Here is a 24,645-nt window from a genome sequence, read left to right on the forward strand (position 1 = left end):
AACACAACATACCAAAAGTTAAAACTTCAGCAAAAGCAGTTCTAACAAGGAAGGTTATGTAGCAATTAAAATTTACCTCAGTAAATAAGAGTGTCAAACAACCAAACTTGACAACTCAAGGAACCAGAAAAAGAAAAACAAGAGAATCCTAAAATTAGTAAGAAATAACAAAGATCAAAGAAGAAATAAATGAGAGACTAAGAAGACAATGCAGAACATCAATGAAACTCAGCTTGTTATTCAAAAAGACAAACAAAATGACAAAACTTTAGCTAGCCTCACCAAGAAAAAAGAACTCAAAATCAGAAATGAAAAAGGAGATATTACCACAGAAATACAAAGGTACATAGAAGATTACTATGAACAAGTATATGCCAACAAATTGGACAACCTGGAAGAAGGATAAATTGCTAGAAATATATAACTTACCAAGACTGAATCATGAAGAAACAGAAAATCTGAATAGGCTAATGATTAGTAAGGAGATTAAATCAACCATGAAAAAAACATCCCAACAAACAAAATTCTGGTACCAGATGGCTTCACTGGTGATTTCTACTAAGCATTCAAAGAATTAATACCAATCCTTCTTAAAACCTAAAAAACAGAAGAAGAGGTAACTCTTCTAAACTCATTTTATGAGGCCAACATCACCCAATCCCCAAACCAGGCAAGGACACCATAAGAAAAGACAATTACGTGACAATATTTATCATGAACATATATGCAAATATGCTCAACAAATATAAGCAAACAAATTCATCAATATAATTAGAGAATCATAAACCATGATCAAATAGGATTTTTTCCACAGGATGCAAGGTTGGTTCAAATCTGCAAATCAGCCATTGTGATATATCATATTAACACAATGAAGGATAAATCATTCAATCATCTCATATGCAGAAAAGCATTTGACAAAATTCAAAATCCATTTATGATAAAAACTATCAACAAATCAGGTATAGAGAGAACATACCTCAACATAATAAAGGCCATATACAAAAAAACCACATCTAACATCATACTCAATGATAAAAAGCTGTAAGCTTTTCCTCTAAAATCAGGAACAAGACAAGGATGCCTACTCTCAACACTTTTATTCAACATAGTAACAAAAGTCCTAGCCACAACAATTAGGCAAAAAAAAAAAAGGAAAGAAAATTAAAGGAATCCAAGTTGGAAAGGAAGAAGTAAAATTGTCACTATTTGTAGATGACATGATATTATATACAGAAAACCTTAAAGACTTTTTTATTATTGTAGTTGAGATACAATATGGTATTGGTTTCAAGCATACAACATAGTGATTTCACAGTTAATTGCATTATTAAATGTTCACCCTAACTAGTGTAGTTGTCAAAATGGAAAGCTATAGTGTTACTGACTATATTCTCTACGCTTTACTTTTATCCCCATGACTAATTTAATATTATAATTGAGATTTTTGTGCCATTTTATCCCCTTCACCTATTTAACCTGCCTGCCCCAGCCCTTCCCCATGCTAACCAAGTCTCTTGTCAGTGTCCATGAGTCTTTTTTGTAAAATCCTAAAGATTTGTCCAAAAACTATTGGAGCTAATGAATGAGTTCAGTAAAGTCACAGGGTGTAAAATTAACATACAGAAATGAGTTGCATTTCTGAGCACTAATAATGAGCTATCAGAAAACAAAATTAAGAAAACCATCCCATTTACAATTGCATCAAAAAAGAATAAAATACCTAGGAAAAAAATTAGCCCAGGAGGTGAAAGACCTATACTCTGAAAACTGTAAGACACTGATGAAAGAAATTGAAGAAGACAAAATAAATGGAAAGGTATTCTGTGCTTATTGATTGGAGGAATTAATATTGTACAATGTCCATACTACCTAAAACAATCTATAGATTCAGTGCAATCCCTATCAAAATACCAACAGCTTTTTTCACAGAACTAGAACAAAGAATCATCAAATTTGTAAGGAATGATAAAAAACCCAAATAACCAAAGCAATCTTAGAAGAGAAGAACAAAGCTGGAGGCACACACTCTCTGATTTCAAACTATACTACAAAGCTGTGTTAGTCAAAACAGTATGGAACTGGCATGAAAACAGATACATATTAGTGAAATAGAATACAGAACCCAAAGAAGAAGCCATGCATATATGGTCAGTTAATTTATGACAAAGTAGCCAAAAATATACAAGGGGAAAAGACAGTCTCTTCAATAAATGATGTTGGGAAAACTGGACAGGTACATGCAAGAGAATGAAACCAGACCACTCACTGTCTTATACCATGCACAAAAATAAAATACATTAAAGACCTAAATGTAAGATCTGAAACCATGAAACAACTAAACAACTAAAGAAGCATAGGCAATAATCTCTCTGACATTAGCCTTAGCAGCACACACTCACTATATATACTACATTTTCTTTACCTATTCATCCGTTGATGGACAGTTAGATTGTTTCCGTATCTTGGCTACTGTAAATCATGTGGCAGTAAACATGGGGTGTATGTATTTTTTCAAGTTAGGTGTTTTTGTTTTCTTTGGACAAATACCCAGAAGTGGAATTGCTGGATCACATGGTAATTCTATTTTTAATTTTTTGAGGAACCTCCATACTGTTTTCCATAATGGCTGCACCAATTTTCATTCCCAACCACTAGTGCTCAAATGTTCCCTTTCTCCACATCCTCAGCAACACTTGTTATCTTTTTGATAATAGTTATCCTAGCAGGTATGAGATGATATCCCATTGTGGTTTTTCATTGATGAAAGAAATGAAAAAAAGATACAAATAGAAAGGTATTATATGTTAGTAGAATGGAAAAACTAATATTGCTAAAATGTCCATCCTACCAAAAACCATCTATAGATTCAGTGTAAGTTCAAAATAGATTCAATCCCTATCAAGATTCCAAAGGCTTATTTTTCTACAAAAGTAGAAAAAATATCCTAAAATTTATATGGAACCACAAAAGACCTCAAATAGCCAAAGCAATCCTGAGAAAGAACAAGGCAGCAGGCATCATACTTCCTGGTTTCAAGTTATGCTATTAAACTATAGTGATCAAAACAGTATGGTATTGGCATAAAAACAGACACAGAGACCAATGAAACAGAACTGAGAGCCCAAAAATAAACTGAAGCATATACAGTCAACTAATATTTGATAAGGGAGTCAAGAATATTCAATGGAGAAAAAAGAATCTTTTAAATAAATAGTGCTGGAAAAATTAGATAATCACATGTAGAAGAATCAAACTAGACACCTAACTTATACACTCACAAAACTTAACTTAAAATGGATTAAAGACTTAAATGTAAAGACTTAAACCTGAAACCATCCTAGAAGAAAACACAGAAAGACAGTTCCTTGACATAGATCTTGGGAATGATTTTTTGGATATGATACCTAAAGCACAGCAACAAAATCAAAATAAACAAGTGGGACTACATCAAACTAAAAAGCTACACAGCTTAAGAAATAATTACAGGAAAAGACAACCAACTGAATGGGAAAAAATGTATTTGCAAACCATATATCTGATAAGGAATGAATACCCAAAAAATTAGTATTAAAGATATTAATATCTAAATATTTAAGAACCCACACAACTCAATAGCAAAAATACCAATAATCCAATTTAAAAGTGGGCAAAGAACCTGACTAGACATTTTTCCAAAGAAAATATACAAAAGGTCAACAAGTACATGAAAAGACTCTAACATCATTGTTACGGAAATGCAAATCAAGACCACAGTGAGATATCACCTGATGCCTGTCAGAAGGGCCATCATTGAGAAGAGAGAACAAATGCTAGAAAGACTGAGGAGTAAAGGGCGCTCCTGTGCACTGTTGGTGGAACTGCAGATTGGTGCAGCCCTTATGGAAACAGTATGGGGGATCCTCAGAAGTTAAAAATGGAACTACCATGTGACCCAGTAATTCTACTTCTGGGAATATAACTAAAGGAAATGAAGATACGCTGTCAAAGAGATATCTGCACCACAACAGTCATATCAGCGTTATCTACAAAGCCAAGACATGGAAACAACCTAAGTGTCCATCGACAGATGAATGGATAAAGAAATTATGGTATACATATACAATGGAATATTATTCAGCCATCAAAAAAACAAGAAAATCCTACCATTTGCAATATCATGGATTGAACTTGAGAGCACGACACTAGATGAAATAAGTCAGAGAAAGACAAATATTGTGTGATCTCACTTACATGTGGAATCTTAAAAAAAAAAATTTTTTTAACTCATAGAAAAAAAGATCAGATTTGTGGTTACCAGAAGCAGAGCATGGGAGGAGGAGGAATTAGAGGAAGGTGGTCAAAAGGTACAAACTTCCAGTTACAAGATAAATAAATATTAGGGATACAATGTATAACATGACAACAATTAACACTACTGTATATATGTAGGAAAGTTGTTGAGAATAAATCCTAAGAGTTTTCAGCACAAGTAGAAAAATAGCGGTTTTCTTTTTCTTTCTTATATCCATATGAGGTGATGGATGTAAACTTGTAGTGGTAATTGTTTCACAATATACGTAAGTCAAATAATTATGCTGAACACCTTAGACTTACACGGTGGTGTATGTCAATTATATCTCAATAAACCTGGAGAAAATGTTGACTTGAGCCAGTGCTATTAAAAAAATCCCATTCCCAGGGACATACAATGAATTTGGAAATAAAATCCCACCTTAAATCATCATTGGCTAATGGCTGGCACCTGTCACTTTTTTCTGGTTGGTTCAGCCAGGCCAGAGGTCAGAGGTCTCGTCGACGCTGAGTAGTGGCAACAAGCCCCGATGCTGGCGGAGTTGGGTCCACCCTTCAGTGCTTGCCCACGCTTCAGTTCTCCAGCTTCAGCACCCTCACATGCTGGTACAGCTTCTGCAGTATGTACACGACTTACATGTCGGTGGTGTCTCCCACAGTGCCTTGTTACAGTACATACTCATGGGTACACACAGATGCACACATACACACACAGACAATGCTTATATAAAGGATTTGCCTGTTGGTATCCCCAGGTAACTGAAGAGAGGGCCTTGTATCACACTGAGTGTATTTTAACCAAGAGTATGCATCAGGATCACCCAGCCCCTATTCCCTGGGGGCTGTCTCAGCAGCTCTGCAGTCAGCCCAGCATCCATGCTTTGAGAGACCAGGCCACGTGGTTTAGAATCACATGCCCGATGGTGCACCGCTGGTTAGAGAGGCAGTACAGCCTAGGGGTGAAGATGGTGAGCTCCGGGCTGAGATCCTGGCAGCCAGCACTTACTATTCATGTGAGCTCACACAAGGCACTTAAACCTGTCTGTGTCTTGCATGTAAAATGGGGGTAATGATAGTGCTTGCCTGGAAGTGTTGTCGTGAGGATTAGTAAGATAAAATCAAGGCAGTTCTGAGAACACACTAAGCCCATCATAAACTCTTGGGACATAATTCCTTTTTGGTGTGGTTGATCCTTGCAATCCAGATCAAGCACCAAGCCTGACATTAGCAGAGACTGAATGTTCAATGAACAGTAAATTCATGGGGGACACTGTATGGAATTAGCAAAGAGAAGCAAAAGGGGAAAAAATTAAAGAAAGGGAAGGATAGAAGGATGACCAAGATGGGAAGTATCTCCGCATAATGGGGAATCACTAGCAGTTGGCTCAGGAAACCCTGAAAACTCTTCCTCATTGTTGCCACAGTATTCATTCTGCCTCATAAAATGTTGGCAAAGTGTTGAATGTTAGAATTATTAGAACTGTTCTATGTTATTAGAATTATTCCTTGTCTCCCCATTAAACCACTATGTGGAGCCTTCAAAGGCTATGACAGTCTCTTCATAGTTTGGCACATCCCAGGGCACTCAGTGCATTATAATATGAGAAGCAGTAAACCTAGTTAAAGGTCTAAGTGGTTAACTGATTGAATTGTGAACACCTAAGTTCCAGACCAATCCTACCACTTCATGGGTGTGTGACCTGGAGCAAGAATGTAACCTCTCTGTTTCAGACTCAGTTGCCTCATTTGTCAAGTGGTCTTAGTGACCTGCTCAGACAATAGATGCAAATTACCTAACACAATACTAGCTCTCAACACATGTCAAAGTTATTATTACTATGATCATCATCATTATTGTTACTGATGTATAAAGGTCAGGTAAGTAGATACCAGACATCTCTAGCTTCTGCCTGTTTACATCTTCCCCCACCTTCAGCAGTCATTACGTCTGGATTTTGCAGTCAGTTATGTTGAAAGAGCTTGGGCTGAGTGAGCTTCATTTTATTCACTTCCAATCATCCACATAGAGCTAGCTAAATCTCAAGAGTCCCTCTCCTTTGCCCCTAACCAGAGTCTAGCCTCCCAGCCCTGTCACCTGAGACAGGCTCTCTTGTCTGATCAGATCAACTTCTAAATAAATATTAAATTACATCTGAATGTGTTCCACTATTCCTTTCAAATCTAAGGACATTAGTTCTTCCCTTTGTTGGAATTCCCCAGTCCTAATGAGGTCTCCCCACTGGTATCCTGCATCCTTGACAGTGAGAAGATTTTTCTCTAGGTAGTAGAAGTAAAGGTTTTCATATAGGAATGAGCCTTTGTATTCCCAGATCTTTGAGAAATATAGATTTCTAAGAGCTCCATTCCACCATCCCTAGGTGCTTTTACTTTAGATTTCAGAAGTAATATTGGCACCTGTTCTTTTTTTATTATTAAACTATTATTGATATACACTCTTATGAAGGTTTCACATGAAAAAACAATGTGGTTACTACATTCACCCATATTATCATGTCCCCCCCATGCCCCAGTGCAGTCACTGCCCATCAGTGCAGTAAGATGCCACAGAGTCACTATTTGCCTTCTCTGTGCTACACTGTCTTCCCCATGATCCCCCCACACCATGTATATATAGCACCTGTTCATTAGCTACTTAGGTGAGGATGTGCCAAAAAGGTTATGCCCCCCAGGGTGGTCAGATAGGGCAGTCAGAACCCCAGGGTTCAGGGATATTGTGTATGGCTATGCAATTTGGGCCCTACACAGCTTCTACTATTCATACTTTGTATGACATGATGGTACCCCTTGTAATTGTGCAGTGTACAGCCTACATAACTGCTCATAGCAGCTGTGCCCATATCAGTCATCTCTGACCATAAGCAGCCTCATTTCTGTATTCTAGTGTACCCTACAAATATTACTATTTTCTATGTGTATTATAATGTCAAGGAGTTTAGAAAGCTTTCCTCCAGATAATTTAGGGTTATTTCTTCCTCCAACACACACTTATTCCCTGGTCACACCCTTGTCCTCCATAAAACCCTGACCTGATATGCCCAGGTGATGTCTTTCAGACTAAGTCCATTGTGTTTCCTAGGTCCATGGGAGAAATCTCTTGTCCATTGACTATGATCGGAATATTCGCACAGAAAAGATCTATGATGATCACCGGAAGTTCACCCTGAGGATCATTTATGACCAGGTGGGCCGCCCCTTCCTCTGGCTCCCCAGCAGCGGGCTGGCAGCCGTCAATGTCTCATATTTCTTCAATGGGCGCTTGGCTGGCCTTCAGCGTGGGGCCATGAGTGAGAGAACAGACATCGACAAGCAAGGTCGGATCGTGTCTCGCATGTTTGCCGACGGGAAAGTGTGGAGTTACTCCTACCTTGACAAGGTGGGTGAACATGCTACCCTCACTCAGCTGGGGCTTTCTTTCACTCACACTGCTGTTTTTAAGATGGCCCAGTATGCTTTGTAATAAGACATCTTAACATCTTTACTTGGACTCTGCAAGGTCTCCCCTCATACTCCCACTCTCACTGGGAGGGAGGAATCTGAAGGAAAATGTTATTCATAGTTTATCACTATTACCATTAAAAGCAAAAAAAAAAAAAAGTGTGCTAGACACTCAATAATGGCAAAAAAAGACAAACTGTCTGATTTTAGTCTCCCCCAAAAAAGTGTTATTGAAATGGACAGGATCTTCCCATTGGCCGCACAGCTAATCATTACTTATGAATTGGAAATTCAATGATTCATTTCTGCCTTGCCGGGAATTAAGCCATCATAGGGAATTTTGCCTAATACTTGAGCACACAGACCAACACTTTCCTACATAGCCTATTGGCTGAGACAGCCAATGGTTTTCTACACATAATTCCTCGTGTCTGAAAGTACCAGATTCAGGTCTCCATGTCAGCAAGGGTCAGGTTGGAACAGCAGCAAAGAAAGATACCTTTGGGGCACATATCAAGACTTTTGAAGGCTGCCCTGGTCATCTAGTCCTTAGGCAGGGGCTTGCTCAGCCTGGGCCTCTGCCTGGACTCACCTCAACACAGGTGCATTTCCGTTTCTGCCCTTCTCACCTCTTCATTACAGCAATCACTTGCAGACAGAGCTGTACCTCCTCTACAGAGAGGAGCTGCTGTCCTTTGGTCCTTCCTGAATACTGTTCTCATTATACCATAAAATCCTAGAACAGCTCACCAGGGGAGGCAAGAATCTCCCAATTGCCTCAAGTTTAAGGCCATTTTTTTTCCCAAAGAATCAATGATTCTGGGTTATTTAATCTTTTCAGTAGCTTCTAAATGGAGGGTGTACTTTCCTTTTAGGTTTTAATCAGGGAGAGTCAAACACTGTGTGTATCACGTCTACCCCCACTGGGCCAGTGGCAGTCAATTCCAGACACTCTCAGGACTTGTTGTTATCGAGCCTGGAGGCAAACTCAGTGCCTCTCACCACAGCCCTTGTAACCTTTGCTAATCAAAGCGATTTCAGGACCTCCTGGGAACTTCTTTCAAAAGCAGATTATCAGGCTGCCTCCCCACAAGCCCCTGCCAAACTATTGAATCAGAATGTGCCTTTTAACAAGATCCCTGGGTATTCCTCATGCACATTAAAGTCTGAGAAGCATTGCTCCAGATAGCCACCATGATCCATCAGAGTTGGCATGCCTGATGAAATCCATCTAATGTAATATCTGGCCTAAACTTCCCCATCCGTCATGGCTTTTGAATTGACATTTGGGGAAATGGAATAAATTCTGTCCATTTGAGAGCTTGATCCTGAAGAGCCCATTCATGTGTTGCTTTCCCCTTTCCTTCCTCCAGTCCATGGTCCTCCTGCTCCAGAGTCAGCGTCAGTACGTATTTGAGTATGACTCCTCTGACCGTCTCCACGCCGTCACCATGCCCAGCGTCGCCCGGCACAGCGTGTCTACCCACACCTCCATCGGCTACATCCGCAACATCTACAACCCACCTGAAAGCAATGCCTCCGTCATCTTTGACTACAGTGATGATGGCCGCATCCTGAAAACGTCCTTTTTGGGCACTGGGCGCCAGGTATTCTATAAGTATGGGAAACTCTCCAAGTTATCAGAGATTGTCTATGACAGTACTGCTGTCACTTTTGGGTATGATGAGACTACTGGTGTTTTAAAAATGGTCAGCCTCCAAAGTGGGGGCTTCTCCTGCACCATCAGGTACCGGAAGATCGGCCCCCTCGTAGACAAGCAGATCTACAGGTTCTCTGAGGAAGGCATGGTCAATGCCAGGTTTGACTACACCTACCACGACAACAGCTTCCGGATTGCAAGCATCAAGCCCGTCATAAGTGAGACTCCCCTTCCGGTTGACCTCTACCGCTATGACGAGATTTCCGGCAAAGTGGAACACTTCGGCAAGTTCGGAGTCATCTATTATGATATCAACCAGATCATCACCACTGCCGTGATGACCCTCAGCAAGCACTTTGACACGCACGGGAGAATCAAGGAAGTCCAGTATGAGATGTTCCGCTCCCTCATGTACTGGATGACAGTGCAGTACGACAGTATGGGAAGGGTGATCAAGAGGGAGCTAAAACTGGGGCCCTACGCCAACACCACCAAGTACACCTATGACTATGATGGGGACGGGCAGCTCCAGAACGTGGCCGTCAATGACCGCCCAACCTGGCGCTATAGTTATGACCTCAACGGCAACCTCCACTTGCTGAACCCAGGCAATAGTGTGCGCCTTATGCCCTTGCGCTATGACCTCCGGGATCGGATAACCAGACTCGGCGACGTGCAGTACAAAATTGATGATGATGGCTATCTGTGCCAACGAGGGGCTGACATCTTTGAGTACAATTCCAAGGGCCTCCTAACAAGAGCCTACAACAAGGCCAGTGGGTGGAGTGTCCAGTACCGCTATGACGGCGTGGGACGGCGGGCCTCCTACAAGACCAACCTGGGCCACCACCTGCAGTATTTCTACTCTGACCTCCACAACCCTACTCGCATCACCCACGTCTACAATCACTCCAACTCAGAAATAACCTCACTCTACTATGACCTCCAGGGCCACCTCTTTGCCATGGAGAGCAGCAGTGGGGAGGAGTACTACGTTGCCTCAGATAACACAGGGACTCCCCTGGCTGTGTTCAGCATCAATGGTCTCATGATAAAACAGTTGCAATACACAGCCTATGGGGAGATTTACCATGACTCCAACCCTGACTTCCAGATGGTCATCGGCTTCCATGGGGGACTCTACGATCCCCTGACCAAGCTGGTCCACTTCACTCAGCGTGATTATGATGTGCTGGCAGGGCGATGGACCTCTCCCGACTACACTGTGTGGAAAAACGTGGGCAAGGAGCCAGCCCCCTTTAACCTGTATATGTTCAAGAGCAACAATCCTCTCAGCAATGAACTGGATTTGAAGAACTATGTGACAGGTGAGAGAACTTCACCACTTCAGTTGGCAGTGGCTTCTTGTGGGGTGGTGGTCCTGGTGGACTGTGAGGAACTCCAGAAAAAGGTCTTATATCTGATGTTAGGAGAATCCTGGAGAGCTGTAAACACTGGGAAAACAGTATCTAGAACAGTCAAATGACAGCAGTACAGAGCAGTCATCAGGTCTGTTTGAAGATGTCCTGACCAATTTCAAGTCCATTCAGTTGAAATAACTTTTATAAGAGCCATTCCTACCCCAAAATTAGGAGAGCAGACTTACTCAAGGGAAAGAACAGGATTCTGGTGTCAGACATAGGTAGCTCAAATTCTCTCTCTTCTGTTTATGACCCAGAGCACCTCACCCTAGTCATCCAATCTCTCTGAGCTACAGTTTCTATGTCTGTGAAAGGGCACTGATAAAACCATCCCACAGAGTGATCAGGGGGAAGTAAATGAACTCATGTTGGCAAAGTCTAATGCCCAGCACTTAGTGGATTTCACAAAATGGTACATGTTCATGTTATTAACATTATCATGACTAGTGAAGCAATGAGTTAACACAGCTACTGAGATGACTAAGACACAGTTCCTGACCTCACAGCCAGGCTGGTGAGATACAAATACAAATAACTAATGATAGTGCAAAGCAGAATTAAGTCTATGCTGCCATATAGGTGTTGGTTTAGTTATTTATTCAATAAGCATTTATAGAGTGGCATCATGCTAGATTGTGGGGATACAATGGTGAAGAAGACAAATACCCTTTCTGCACAGGGGTGTGTGTGTGTGTGTGTCACAAGATTTGAAAATTTTGACATAGTAAAGAAGCGCCCTGTGTCCAACTGGGCCTGAAGGACGAAGGGGATCTTGGTTAGCAGAAATGAGTTCAAGGCTAAAGAAAGACCATGAGCAAAAGTCAGAAGGACATAGGAAGCTTGGAGAGGGGTATGGACAGAGGGGCCCAGGAGAGAAAATAATCTACTTCCTCATAAGTCATAGCTTGGTAAAATGAGGGTCCCTATCCATCCATCCACATCCATATATTTCCATCCATCCATGCACCCATTCAACAAATATTTTCATAGCATCTAACATATACTAAGTACTAGAGATACAGTGGAAAGCAAGATAAAGTCCCCATCCTCAGGGAATAAGCAAGGAAATCAGGATGTATGGACAGATGGGTGGATGGATAGATAACTCGATCCAAAGAGACCAACTTCCAGCAAGGAAACAAGTGCCATCTCACCTGTCCATTCACACAGAGAAGCAATGATGGGGATCCCACGTCCAAGGTCACCCAAGTTCCAGGAAACTCACAGTCTTGGCCATGGGCCAGGGAGGCATCAAGCCCAAGGGGTCGCACCCCTCAGGTGACGAGGGGTCACTTGTCCATCCCCAAGGCAGGAAAAGCAGCAGAAGCTATCTGGAACACAGAGCTGTCCTCAATGTCTCGTGCTGCAGAAAGAAATAAGACGGCTTAAAGATCAGTTTGTGGTCGTGCTATGCCTCACTGACAAGTTCCAGGGCCTTTGGACCCAGTTGAACCCGGCCCCTTCCTACAACCAAAGCAGCCAGTACCGCCTGAGCCCAGGAGCTGTGACGGAGCTGGTCCCCTCCCGCCGTCCCTCTGTACCTCGTCAGGAGCCCTGCTGTGCCACTCCTTGGGGGCTTCCCTTCTTCCCTGTGGCTCAGCTTGACTTTGTCCCCTAACTCACTGTAGTTTTGGGGAGACATACACACACACACACATGTATATACTGTCAGATAATAAAAAGTGCCATGAAGAGAAGATGCCTATGGTTACAGAGCATGGGAAGCGCCTCCTTTGCTTCAGGCGCTCACAGAGGCCCTTGAGCAGAGACCTGCCCAGAGCAGGGGAAGGAGAGGAGGGGTGCCCGGACAGAGGGGACTGTGTGAATGGGGAGGCAGACCAGCCTACCTGAGCCACGGGAGAAGAGGCCCCTGCCCTCCAAAGGTGCTTCCCAGAGCCCTGCTTGGCCCTGGACTCTCTAGGGATGAATCAACCAGACAAATAAAGAGGAAGTCCTCAGAGTGGTCTGAACAGACACCCAGACCGGCCAAGACCCAAACAGATCAGTCACAGAGCACGGTCAACCTCGCTGACCTCTCGGTCACTTCCCCAGCTCTCCCAACAAAGAAAAAAAAAAGTGAGGGTTTTCTGAATAGCAACATGACTTACCTCATTCTAGTGCTTCACGGAGACCCAGTAAGTGGGACCCGAATCAAGTTGAACTGCATCCAACAAAACTGAATCCAGAAAGCATTTGAGAGTCTGAAATAAAAGGTAGTGTTAGAGAAACCACATGCATAGGGCTGATGTCTGCTATCGAAGCTGAGAGGGGGGAAGGGCCTGGGTACAGTCCGAGCAGGCACAAGCCCACACCTGCTGCCCATTCAAGCTGAGAGGACCCCTAGAGAGTGGATCCCAGCAGAGAACTCCACAGCATTCTCTGCCATTCCAGTGTTGGCTAATCTGTGAACCCCATCTAAATTAGTCTTAATTTGCCACTTAGGAGATGAGCAGAGTAGTTGAACTTGCTGCTCACAATTTAAGCAATGAAGTAATTAAGATTTAGTAGGGAGGAATGCAGAGAACAGAACCTTCTCTCTCCAATGCTCCAAAGAATCATTGCTGTTGGAAACAGAGCCCTCCTACATCCTGAGGCTGGAGGGGGGTCCCCACAAGAAGGCTGGCACATGGGAGAGCAGCTTGCAGTGTCCCTTAGGAGTTCAAAGACACCTGGGCTGCAGGGGAGGTGTAGTCGCCAGGAGAGAATAGGGAAGTCCAGGGCGTGATTCCTGTCCCACTCATGGGCTCCAGAGCAGCACCCTTTTTAACAGATTTTTTTAAGGTAATATATTGATGATTGATACATCTGTGATGCAAAGGTACTCATGGGAAGGCTGTGAAAACAGACTCCACCCCCAGCAACCTGCAGTACCCCGCCCTTTCCAATTACATCATCACAGGAAACTCCTCCGTCCTGGACAGACCAGGACCTGTACCCAGCCCCGAGCCTGGTCTATCTGCAGGCCAATTCCTTCTGATGTTAGAACCTGAGTACATCCCAACACACCAGTTCTGGTCTTGCCCATCATGTGCTATGTAACTTGGACAAATGTCGTCACCTTTCTGAGCCTTAGTTTCTTCATCAGCAAAATGGTGATAAGGTTGTAAAAAGTAAATGGAAAGCCTAGCATAGCACAAAGGCTAATTAATGGAAGAGATGCATTTTCGGTTTATAAGCAGTGATGGACTTGGAGATGGGGAGTTTGGGAAGAGTGGAGATACCACCTTTGAATGATTTCTCTGGGGAATGTGGGGAATGGTCTCCAGACCCACCCTGAACAGATCCAAACTGTGCCCTGCGTGGCATTGCTTTGGCAAAGCTGACAGCCGAGACAAATTTGAGTCAAGTGAACCTCCTAGACGTCTCCCACCGTAACTCGTATTTTCTCCCACCCCTTCTCCCTGCCGGGTGTTCAAGCTCACAGACCGCAGGCACACATGAGCCTGAAGTCGGATTTTGTGGACTTTGATTTCCGGAAGGGGGAAGGAAGGCACAACCACCTTCTCACGCTCCCCTCTTCTCACAGCTGCACTTAACACCTGAGATGCTGTGCTGACAGCCTTTCGGGGGACGTGCTTCGGCAGTAGCGACAGAACCACCCGCCCTGAAGAACAGGAGGAGAAGGGAGTAAGGAGCTACTAGGAGGGGCTGCATTGCCAGCTCTGCCTCAACGGCTGTTCAGGGAGCCCGTGACCAGATACTGCCAGTTACTTCAAAAGGCGTGTTTGTTTGGTGCCCAAGTGTCTTCTGCAGAATGGAGAACATGGGCAACTTAAATAAACATTACAGAATAGGTTTAGACTCAAAAACCAAGCCATGTGAGGAACATGCAAGAAAAAGAAAAGTAGATGACGTGAACCATTACTGTTCATGGGAGTGGCCAATAAAATTTCTGCTCTCAAAGGCAAGGGTTCTTAACATCACCTCCTGAGTGCTAGGGAGGGAGTCCCTGCAGGGAAAAGATCAGATCCGGGTGGGGAGAGTCTTCTGAGGGCCAATAATCGCTTTTCTTGGAATTCCCTACATATCATACATACCCCTGGTGAAAGGGGATGGTCTCCTGTGGTGTACAGATGAGGTATTAAACAACGTGCAAGCACAGATGGGGAAAGAGTCTCTTCCGTACTCTTTTATTCCTCCAGTTCAGCCGAGGAGAAAGTCTCCATTGGTGCTGGTGTGTATTTAACACCTCATTAACACTTCTAATCTCCCTTTTTAACGGAGAGAGCAGGTCTGGGACTTCCTCAGTGGCAGGTAACAAAATCATGCTCTGATTTAATTGCACTGCTTTATTTCCTTTGTTTTAATTTTACAGTTGTTTTCTGTTTGCATCAAGTGAGTCTGCTTTCTCATTTGTGGTAGTGACATAATGTGTTTTTTTAATGGATTTACTTATTGAGAAAGGCAAATTTTTTTTAAATTTCTAAGTAAATACTAGTATGGGTGATACCTGGATGTGGCAAAATAATCATGATGAATGAACTTAAATATCCAAATTTGGGAAATTTATGCTTTACAGTGGTCAACATCTCCCTTCCACAGAAAAGGTGCTCTGTAAATATATGATCATTGCTGGACTATAGCCAGGCTTCTCTCTGCTTGATGCTGACCCATTCTTTTAGGTAATTTCAAACCTGTATTCTGATATGACTCTTCCATGGGCTATCATTAATATGATGCCGAATCATTCAAGGAGTTAATTGCGCCCAAGACCAATGAATGTACCATGGATCCCACATTCCTTCTCATTAGAGGATTCTTCTGTTCCCACACATTTAGTAGAAAAACCCACAGTACAGCCCTCACAACAGCCCCAGGGCTAGAGGTAGATACAGCTTACTCAGACCCTTCACTAGCATGCTCTCAGGCAGGTAGCAACAGTTCTTCTGTCACACTTATATTAGTCAGGGTAGCTTCTGCCACATATGTTCAGCATTCACCCATTAGTTCATTCATTCCATGGATACTTATCAAGCACTGTGCCAGGCATTGCTGTAGGGTCTGGGAGAACATCAGTGAATAAAACAAATTTTTAATCTCCCTGCCCTGGTGGAACTTACATTCTGAGTAAGAAAGACAGAAACAAAACAAATACACCAATCAGGGTGGGGGTTTAAATGTGGTGGTTGGAAGTTGGCCTTATTGCAGAATCAACATATGAACAAGACTTAGAAGAGGTGAGAGAGCCAGAATATATTTTTAGGACATGTACTCCAGGCAAAGAAGCTTGCCAGAGTAAAGGCCTCAGGATGCATGCCTGGCATGTTCAAGAAACAGCACCAGAGCTGGAGCTGAGGAAGCAAGGGAGAAAGCAGGAGCATATGAGGTTGGAAAGAGAGTGGCTAGGGCCTTATAAATGAGTAGTAGGACTTTAAGAGAAATTGGGGGTGTCTGGAGTGTTCTGAGCAGAGGAATGGCATGGCCTGCCCCCTATTTAAAGACTTGTTCTGGCTGCTGTGCTGATAAGCTATGTGGAGCAGGGAGGAGGATGCAGGGAAGCCAGAGAGATGATGGGACAGGGTTGAGGTGATGGAAGTGGCAAAGAGCGGACACATATTCTGGATTTACTTTAAAAGTAAAAGTAAAAGATTTAACAGTATGACCCAGTAATCCCACACCTAGGTATATACACAAGAGAAGTGAAAACAGGTTTTCAAACAAAAATTTTTACACAAATATTCCTAACAGCTATTTGTAATAGTTAAAATATAAACCACCCAAATATCCATTAACTAATGAGAGGATAAATAAGAATATGGTATATCCAAACAATGGAATATTATTCAGCCATGAAAAGGAATGAAATATGGCTATGTGCTACAACATGGATGAACCTTGAAAACATTATGCCAAGTGAAAGAAGCCAGATACAAAGGCCACATATACTGTGTGATTCTATTTATATTAAATGTCTAGAAAAGGCAAATTCATAGAGACAGAAAGCAGTCTGGTGGTTGTCAGAGAATGAGGGGAAAGAAGAATGCAGAATGATAGATATGAGGTTTCTTTTTGAGATGATGGCATTGTGGAATTAATGATAGTTCCGCAATGTTGTGAATGCCCTGGAAGCCACTGAATTGTATACTTTAAAATGATTAAAATGATAGCTTTTATGCTATGTGAATTTTACCTTAATTTTTTTAAAGAATATATTGATGAATTAGACACAGAGAGTGAGAAAAAGAAAGGGTAGGATGGCAGCTGGAATAATAGAGTTGCCATTTCCTGGGATGGAAAAGTCTGTAGATAGGATCTGTTTGGGGAGAAAAGTCAGGAGCTCAATTGTGGACCGAAGTTTGAAATGTAATTAGATATACTCGTTTAGAGTTTGGGGAGAGGTCTAGGGTGGAGACATAAATTTCAAAGTCATCTTCTTCATGGAGATGGTATATAAGGCCCTGGGGCTGGATAAGATCACCATGTTTGTGAGAGTAGATAGAGTAGAGAAGAAGTTCATGGACAGATCTGGGGCATTCCAACACTGAGAGATCAGGGAGACGGGGAGCCGAGAGGAACGAGGAGCGGCCACTCCAGTAAGACAAGGACAAACGGACAGTGTGTTGTCCAGAAAGCCAAGAAAAAAAGAAAAGCCAAGGCATTAGACTTGTCAAAAAGACTTCTGTTAAGTAAGATAAATGCCTAGATGAACATTGACTTAGCAACATGGAAGTCACTCATGACCTTGACAAGGGCTGTTTCAGTGGAGAAATTGGGGGCAAAGCCTGATTCAAAGGTGCATGGGAGGAGAAGAGAGGGAGACACTGAGTACAGAAAATTGTTTTGAGTTCCAGAAGTTTTTATAAAGGAGGGTGAGGAATGGATGGTAGCTAAAGAGAGGAGAGACATGAGAAGAATTTCTTTTAAGTGGATATGTAGTAGCGGATGGGGTTGATCCATTGGAAGAGGGAGTAAACTGGTAACAAGGGCCAGAGTGAGTTGATGGATGGTGTCCTTGAATGGGTATGAAAGGACACGACCCAGTGCACAAGTGGATAGTCACTTTAACACATCTGGAGTAACAGGAGGACAGCAGGGAATGGGTACAGAGGCTGGTAGGACAGTACATGTGATGACAGCTGAGGGAAATTCCCCTCTGGCTGCATCAGTTTTCTAAAGCAAATCGGAGACAAGGTGGCTGTCAGAGGGAGGAAGAGAAAGCAGGTTTTGGAGGTGTTAGGACAAATGAAATATGCAGAATCACCCAGGAGCATGGACGAATGACGGATGGAGGAAGGGAATGCAGTCAGATTGCCGAGCAGCAGGAAGGCACATAGGGAGGTCATGGCCAGGAATTCAAAGAGACTCCAGCCAGCATGGTCACCTTCCTTTCTCCAGCCACATTCACCTGCTCAGATACAAACAAGGAGTAGACAAAGACTTGGATTTTACCAGCACTGTGACTTCACCAAGCACATGTGATAAAGTGAGAAAGGGGCAAAAGATCTAAAACTATACACAAGGGAATGATTCTAATGATTGGCCATGGAATATGTGCCAGGTAAAAAAAGAGAGACTGGATGTTGAGAGATGGGGAAAGGAAATTTAGGATTGACTGGAGGTCCTAGGAGATAATAGTGGCATTGGAATTCTCAGTGATGACAATGCCCAGAGGATGAGCATGGAAGCGGGAGGGGATCAACTGCTTGCATAATGAAATCACTAAAAATGAGTTCAGCAAGAGAGATGGAGAGAACGACAGTAGGGCAGAAAAGCATCAAGAAATGCATGTGAGTGGCCCCTGGGTCAGCAATGTCTGCACCAAGAGCACTCACACCTCCAGGGCTGGTAACTGTAGGAGAAGCAGAGAGGCCAGTGTCCCTGGAGGAGAAATGGTTAAAGCAAAAGGGAAAAGAACCCTTGAGAGGAAGTTGATGACACAGAGGCTTTGCTGATGATGAATGTGAATTCCCAAGGGCCTGATGGAAGTGTTTTGGCAGTTGGGGAGAAATGGAAAGGGAACCTTCCCATAACAGGGAGAGGGGCATAAATGGCTGGACTACAGGCTGATGGTGTGGGCGAGGCTATGTGTGTTACAAGGGACGGGTGCCCATGACCCTCTAATGATCACTGTGGAGGGAGGCAAGCTGCCTTGGGGACACAGTCTCACTCTAGAGCCTGGACCATCCAGTGGAGGGCAGGACCTGTGGGCAGGAAGCATGGTTCACAGTGCAAGGGCTTGAGTCTTGACCACTGGCAGGAGAAGGGCAGTCTTACTCTGAGCACCAGAGCACTCCCTTGGCCTCTCTTTGAAGAGTAGGCACTTGAGAAAAGGGTATCAGGAGCTGGAAAACTCTGTGCATTCCACATTCTTGGAACCCCTTTCCTCAGTTCAGTGTTCCTCTGAGATGTCCCACACCGTGTTAGACATCATCACTTGTCCATCTAGTTGATCATATCTAGATTCTAAACACACTGACTGGCCTATAATAGTTTCTCCCTTAAAAACTTGACAAATAATGGAATCCATATTTATTAGGCAATCCATGTGCCAGGCAATCCATGTGACAAGCCCTTTGCGTGGGTTTTCATCTTCAGTCCTCAACAACAACCCAACAAGATTGGTATAGTTATTAACCCAATCCACATCTGAGGACCCTGACAATTAGAGAGGGGCAGGAACTTGCCCAAAGTCACACAGCAAGGGGATTTGAAACTAAATCTTCCTCCAGCACTGGCTTTCTAAATCACCACACAGGGATTAATGACAAGTTTGGAAGGACATCTACTTTCTGGAACCCATGTAAAGAAGCTCTGGTTCAGGAGACCTTCAGAAGCTTGCCTCCGTCACTGTTGAAGTCCACAGCCAACCACCCGTTTGATCTTCTCTCTCCAAGATCCTTTACTGCTTTCCATCCATCATGATTTCAGAAATCTTTATTTTTGTTTCCACCATAGATGTGAAAAGCTGGCTTGTGATGTTTGGATTTCAGCTTAGCAACATTATTCCTGGCTTCCCAAGAGCCAAAATGTATTTTGTGCCTCCTCCCTATGAATTGTCAGAGAGTCAAGCAAGTGAGAATGGACAGGTAAGCAGAGGTTCCTGCTAAGTATCTGAAGGGTGGTCATCATTCCCTTTCATAAACAGAATGTCACAGGAATCAAGGGCATGTCGGTAGGGGAGAAAAACATTGGAGCTGGGTATAAAAGTTGCACAAAACGTTGTGACTTCCCAGGAAAGTGAAAGTCAGTGTTGTCACCTGTCTGGCACAGCACATATTTCTTCCCAATCTCAATTACCTTAATTATGGTGTCATTATCTGTTCAGTATATACCCCTGAGTCATTCCTTGATTAACACCAGCACAGAGAAATCTAGTAGCCCTGCCATCTGCACTGCCTATACGATCATAACCCTTCTGCCTTTTATGGGACATAATAAAACTGGTTTTCAGTTTCTGTCCCATTAAAGAACATTTTTATGGCCCACATAAAACCTCAGCACTTTATGGCCCAAATATATACAAATTGAGTTTTTGGAACATAATTTGTGCTTGGGTCTTTCAGTGGCAACCGAGAAGTGGTCAGTTTCAGTCTGGGTACAACTGAGACCTCTGTCACAGTCGGATGCAGGGTGGACATCGTGTTCAGATACCCCCTGTACAGAACCAGTGCTCAGCACCATAAAAGTCTGAGTGGTCTCAGCTGCTCTGAATACTTGTCCAGACTGACAAGGAGGAGCTGCTGGGTAATTGAGAACAGCGTTCCCTCAGTTCTGTCCTTTGGGGACCACTCAGTGGATGAATAGCCATCATTTCTCTCATTTATCTAAGTGCTGTTACCTCCCAAACACAGCCTCTCCATTATCCCAGCCTGTCCCCCAATCACCAATTGAGACACATTGTAATTTGTGAATGGAGAACTCAAGGCCAAGGAGGTAATGGTGATTTCATCCCTCTGCAGAACCAGGGCTAGAATCCAAAGCAAATGATTCAAAGCCCAGGGATATTCCCTCTGGCCCCTGAAGCCCAGATCTCTCGGTCTGGTGCTTCTCAAACATTCATATGTACACAAACCACTTAGGATATCTTGTTAGGACGCAGCTTCTGACTCAGGAGGTCTGGAGTGAAGCCTGAGATTCTGCTTTTCTAACAGGGTAGGTCTTGGGCATTCCTACGCTGCTAGCCATACTTTGAGTAGCAAGGTCTTAACCCAGGGAAGTTAATGAGTATCCAGGGCATTGGCCTCAGAGAAATCTAGGTCACAGCAGCAAGGTTCACAGCTGCTCTCACAAGTACCCTGCCCTTCAGGTCAGGATATTCCTGGGTCTAAAATGGGCAAAGAAGCTGCCAAACCATCAGAATGAGAATGATTTTCTCTTTCCCAATAGCGGAAAGATATATGGTAAGTGGGTACTTGAGTGCAGATGCCAGCAAGGTGGTGAACCTCACACGATCTTTCTCATTAGCGGCAGTTACAAGGCAGACAGGCCATACCATCAGAGCACTGGAGATCAGCCAGCCTGTCCTAGTTCCAAAAAGTAGGGCCCTATGAACTCATATCACTATAGACACAAAAGTAGTCCTTGCAGGGAGTCCAAGCATTTCTCTTCCTGACCCTTTTTTAATGAGCTTCCCAGCACATCTTCTCAGCTTTGTGTGTTTTCTTCTGCCCACAGCTCATTACAGGTGTCCAGCAGGCAACAGAAAGGCATAATCAGGCCTTTATGGCTCTTGAAGGGCAAGTCATATCTAAAAAGCTCCATGCCAACATCCGAGAGAAAGCAGGCCACTGGTTTGCCACCACCACTCCCATCATTGGCAAAGGCATCATGTTTGCCATCAAAGAAGGGCAGGTGACCACCGGCGTGTCCAGCATTGCCAGTGAGGATAGCCGCAAGGTGGCTTCTGTGCTGAACAATGCCTACTACCTGGACAAGATGCACTACAGCATCGAGGGCAAGGACACCCACTACTTCGTGAAGATTGGTTCGGCCGATGGTGACCTGGTCACACTGGGCACCACCATCGGCCGCAAGGTGCTGGAGAGCGGGGTGAACGTGACTGTGTCACAGCCCACACTGCTGGTCAATGGCAGGACTCGAAGGTTCACCAACGTTGAATTCCAGTACTCCACGCTGCTGCTCAGCATTCGCTACGGCCTCACCCCCGACACCCTGGATGAAGAGAAAGCCCGAGTCCTGGACCAGGCGAGACAGAGGGCCCTGGGCACTGCCTGGGCCAAGGAGCAGCAGAAAGCCAGGGATGGCAGAGAGGGCAGCCGCCTGTGGACCGAGGGCGAGAAGCAGCAGCTCCTGAGCACGGGCCGCGTGCAGGGTTACGAGGGCTATTACGTGCTTCCCGTAGAGCAGTACCCAGAGCTCGCAGACAGTAGCAGTAACATCCAGTTCTTAAGACAGAACGAGATGGGAAAGAGGTAACAGAACAATGTGCCGCCATTCCGTCTGGATGGCTCAGCGGGAGCGACTGCCACCTCCTCTCCTAAGGAGATGAAGACCTACCAGGGGCACTGAGGCCGGGCTGCTTCAGGACACCAAGTGGCAAGAAAGCTCACATTTTTTGAGTTCAAATGCTACTGTCCAAGCGAGAAGTCTCACATCCTGAAGTAGACTCAAGCCTGGCTGGAAATTCTGAGGAAATCAAAAAACAAACGAATGAACGAACAAACACACAAAATGTTCCAAGTTCCCCTAAAATATGACCCACTTGTTCTGGGTCTACACAGAAGAGAGACAAAGAGAGACGTAAAACGTCCAAAAGGAACAAAAAAGAACGACAACAAAAAACAATCAAACCGCAAAACACAAAACGCAAAACAAACACACGGACCGAAAAACAAAAGAAATGAAGACGAGCAGGCCTCACATTCTATTACCTCACCCATCCACACGTGAGCGGCGCAGAGACATCCGAGAGGCAGGCGTCCCCACACCAGCTGAGGAACGCGTCTCGGACTGCTTGTTGGACAAGTATCACAGACGTTTTCGTTTAAACAAATACAGGTGCATTTAAAACACGACTTCGGGGGTGATTTGTGTGTAGCGACTGGGGAGGGGGGATAAAAGTGGAAGAGTGAGCACTGGAAATACTTTTTAAAGAAAAAAACCACAAAAAAAAAAGGAAATTTAATATCAAAAATCAAAGTGAAATAATACCGTTCAGCACTTAATTCTCAGGTCCCAACTTAGTCTGGCCTGAGCTAATTTATTTGAGCGCAGAGTGTAAAATTCAATTCAAAATGGTGGCTATAATCACTACAGATAAATTTCATACTCTTTTGTCTTTGAAGATTCCATTGTGGACAGTAATACGCAGTTACAGGGTGTAGTCTGTTTAGATTCCGTAGTTCGTGGGTATCAGTTGCAGTAGAGGCGTGGCGTTGTGACACTCTTTTGCTAACGGGCACCACTTCAGATCACCCTGTACATACATAAGCCTCAAGGCACAATCACTGTTTCAGATTTAAAATTATTAGTGTGTTTGTTTGGTCCAGAAACTGAGACAATCACATGACAGTCACCACGAGGAGAGAAAATAAAAATTTAAAAAAAAAAACTAAAAAAAACTAAAAAAAAACTAAAAACAAAAATAAAAACAAAAAAAATGTCTAATAAGACCTTTGGTACAGGAACTTTTTTGTAATATACATGTATGAATTGTTCATCGAGTTTTTATATTAATTTTAATTTGCTGCTAAGCAAAGACTAGGGACAGGCAAAGATAATTTATGGCAAAGTGTTTAAATTGTTTATACATAAATAAAGTCTCTAAAACTCCTGTGGATACTGGTCTTCTGTGGAAATGCTTTGAGGTGAGAAAAAGTACAGCTGCTGGAGAAAAGGGGAGCTGCTAAGATACACCGGTCGAGCTGGTGTTTTGGACTTTTGCAGGAGCTTTTATTAAAGGTATCTCAGCGCTCCCAAACTGCTCTAAATTCTAGAGTGATCTCTACCTACATCATAAATATGGGTCCTCACCTCCTGTAACTTAGGGTCAGGGACACAGACAATAGTCCATTACAGCAAGAAGTAAAAAGACACTAGTGTTAAGTGCTAAGAATGAGCCCTATAAGCTATGGAAACACATCAACTGCAATGTGAGTTCACCTTAGAATGTCACAGAAGTTGCCAGTCTTAAAGTTAAGTAGGAATTAACCAGGTGGACAAAATGCCTTCCAGACCTAGAGAACAGTACGTGCAAAGGGTCTGTGGGGGAGACAGTCAGGCTGGAACACAGAAGAGGCTGGCAGGGTTCAGAAGACACACAGATTAAAGACAAGAGATATCGGTTTTAATTTCATCAACAAGTACTCTGGATGAAGAGTGAAGACAGTAGGGCACTGACGTGGTCAACTGTGTGAGTCAAAGGAAAAAGCTGGTGGCCACTGACCTGAGATGAAGATACTCTGGACTATCGAAGGGGAAATGGCAGTAAATTGAGTGGCTAGGTTGCAAGAACAAGATCCTACTATCATTCACTTTGCAGGTGAGAAACAGGCCTATTAACACCCAGCTGCTAAGTAGTGGACTCATATTCAAGCCCGGCTGTGGCTGATTTCAAAGCCTCTCCGGGAAGTCTGGGCGGTATGTCACCCTGAGACACTCTGAGTGCTCAGAAGCACCACTGCCTTCCCAGTCCTCTAGCCAGGCCAGGGGTGGAAGGAAGGGAGAGACAGAGGCCAGGCTAGCCAGCTTCACACCAGGTGTCACGCATTGTCGGCCCTGTTAGTATTACGGCAGAGCAAGTTATGATATAAAGTCAACAGGAGAATGAAAGTGGTCCAGAGACCTTCTCAGAAGCACATGCGACCACCCTTGTTGGTCCAAGTGCAGTGAGTTTGGGTCATTTCCCTTCAAGAG

The 24,645-nt window shown here is 43.6% G+C and overlaps 1 protein-coding gene across 18 annotated transcripts in view; it reads left to right on the forward strand.

The window, feature by feature from the left end:
* Window positions 1-23,567, forward strand: part of TENM2 (teneurin transmembrane protein 2) — a 1,157,254-nt gene extending 1,133,687 nt beyond the window's left edge. For all 18 annotated transcript variants that reach the window (XM_073231871.1, XM_073231863.1, XM_073231878.1 and 15 more), the window contains 4 exons: window positions 7,391-7,687; window positions 9,123-10,737; window positions 19,726-19,856; window positions 21,445-23,567. In XM_073231871.1, coding sequence (XP_073087972.1) covers window positions 7,391-7,687; window positions 9,123-10,737; window positions 19,726-19,856; window positions 21,445-22,206 — 2,805 coding nt within the window. In that variant the 3' untranslated portion in view covers window positions 22,207-23,567. The remainder of the gene's footprint in view (window positions 1-7,390; window positions 7,688-9,122; window positions 10,738-19,725; window positions 19,857-21,444) is intronic.
* Window positions 23,568-24,645: the final 1,078 nt, after the last annotated feature.

This window comes from Manis javanica, chromosome 1, assembly GCF_040802235.1.
Source record: "Manis javanica isolate MJ-LG chromosome 1, MJ_LKY, whole genome shotgun sequence".
NCBI classification, from domain to species: domain Eukaryota; kingdom Metazoa; phylum Chordata; class Mammalia; order Pholidota; family Manidae; genus Manis; species Manis javanica.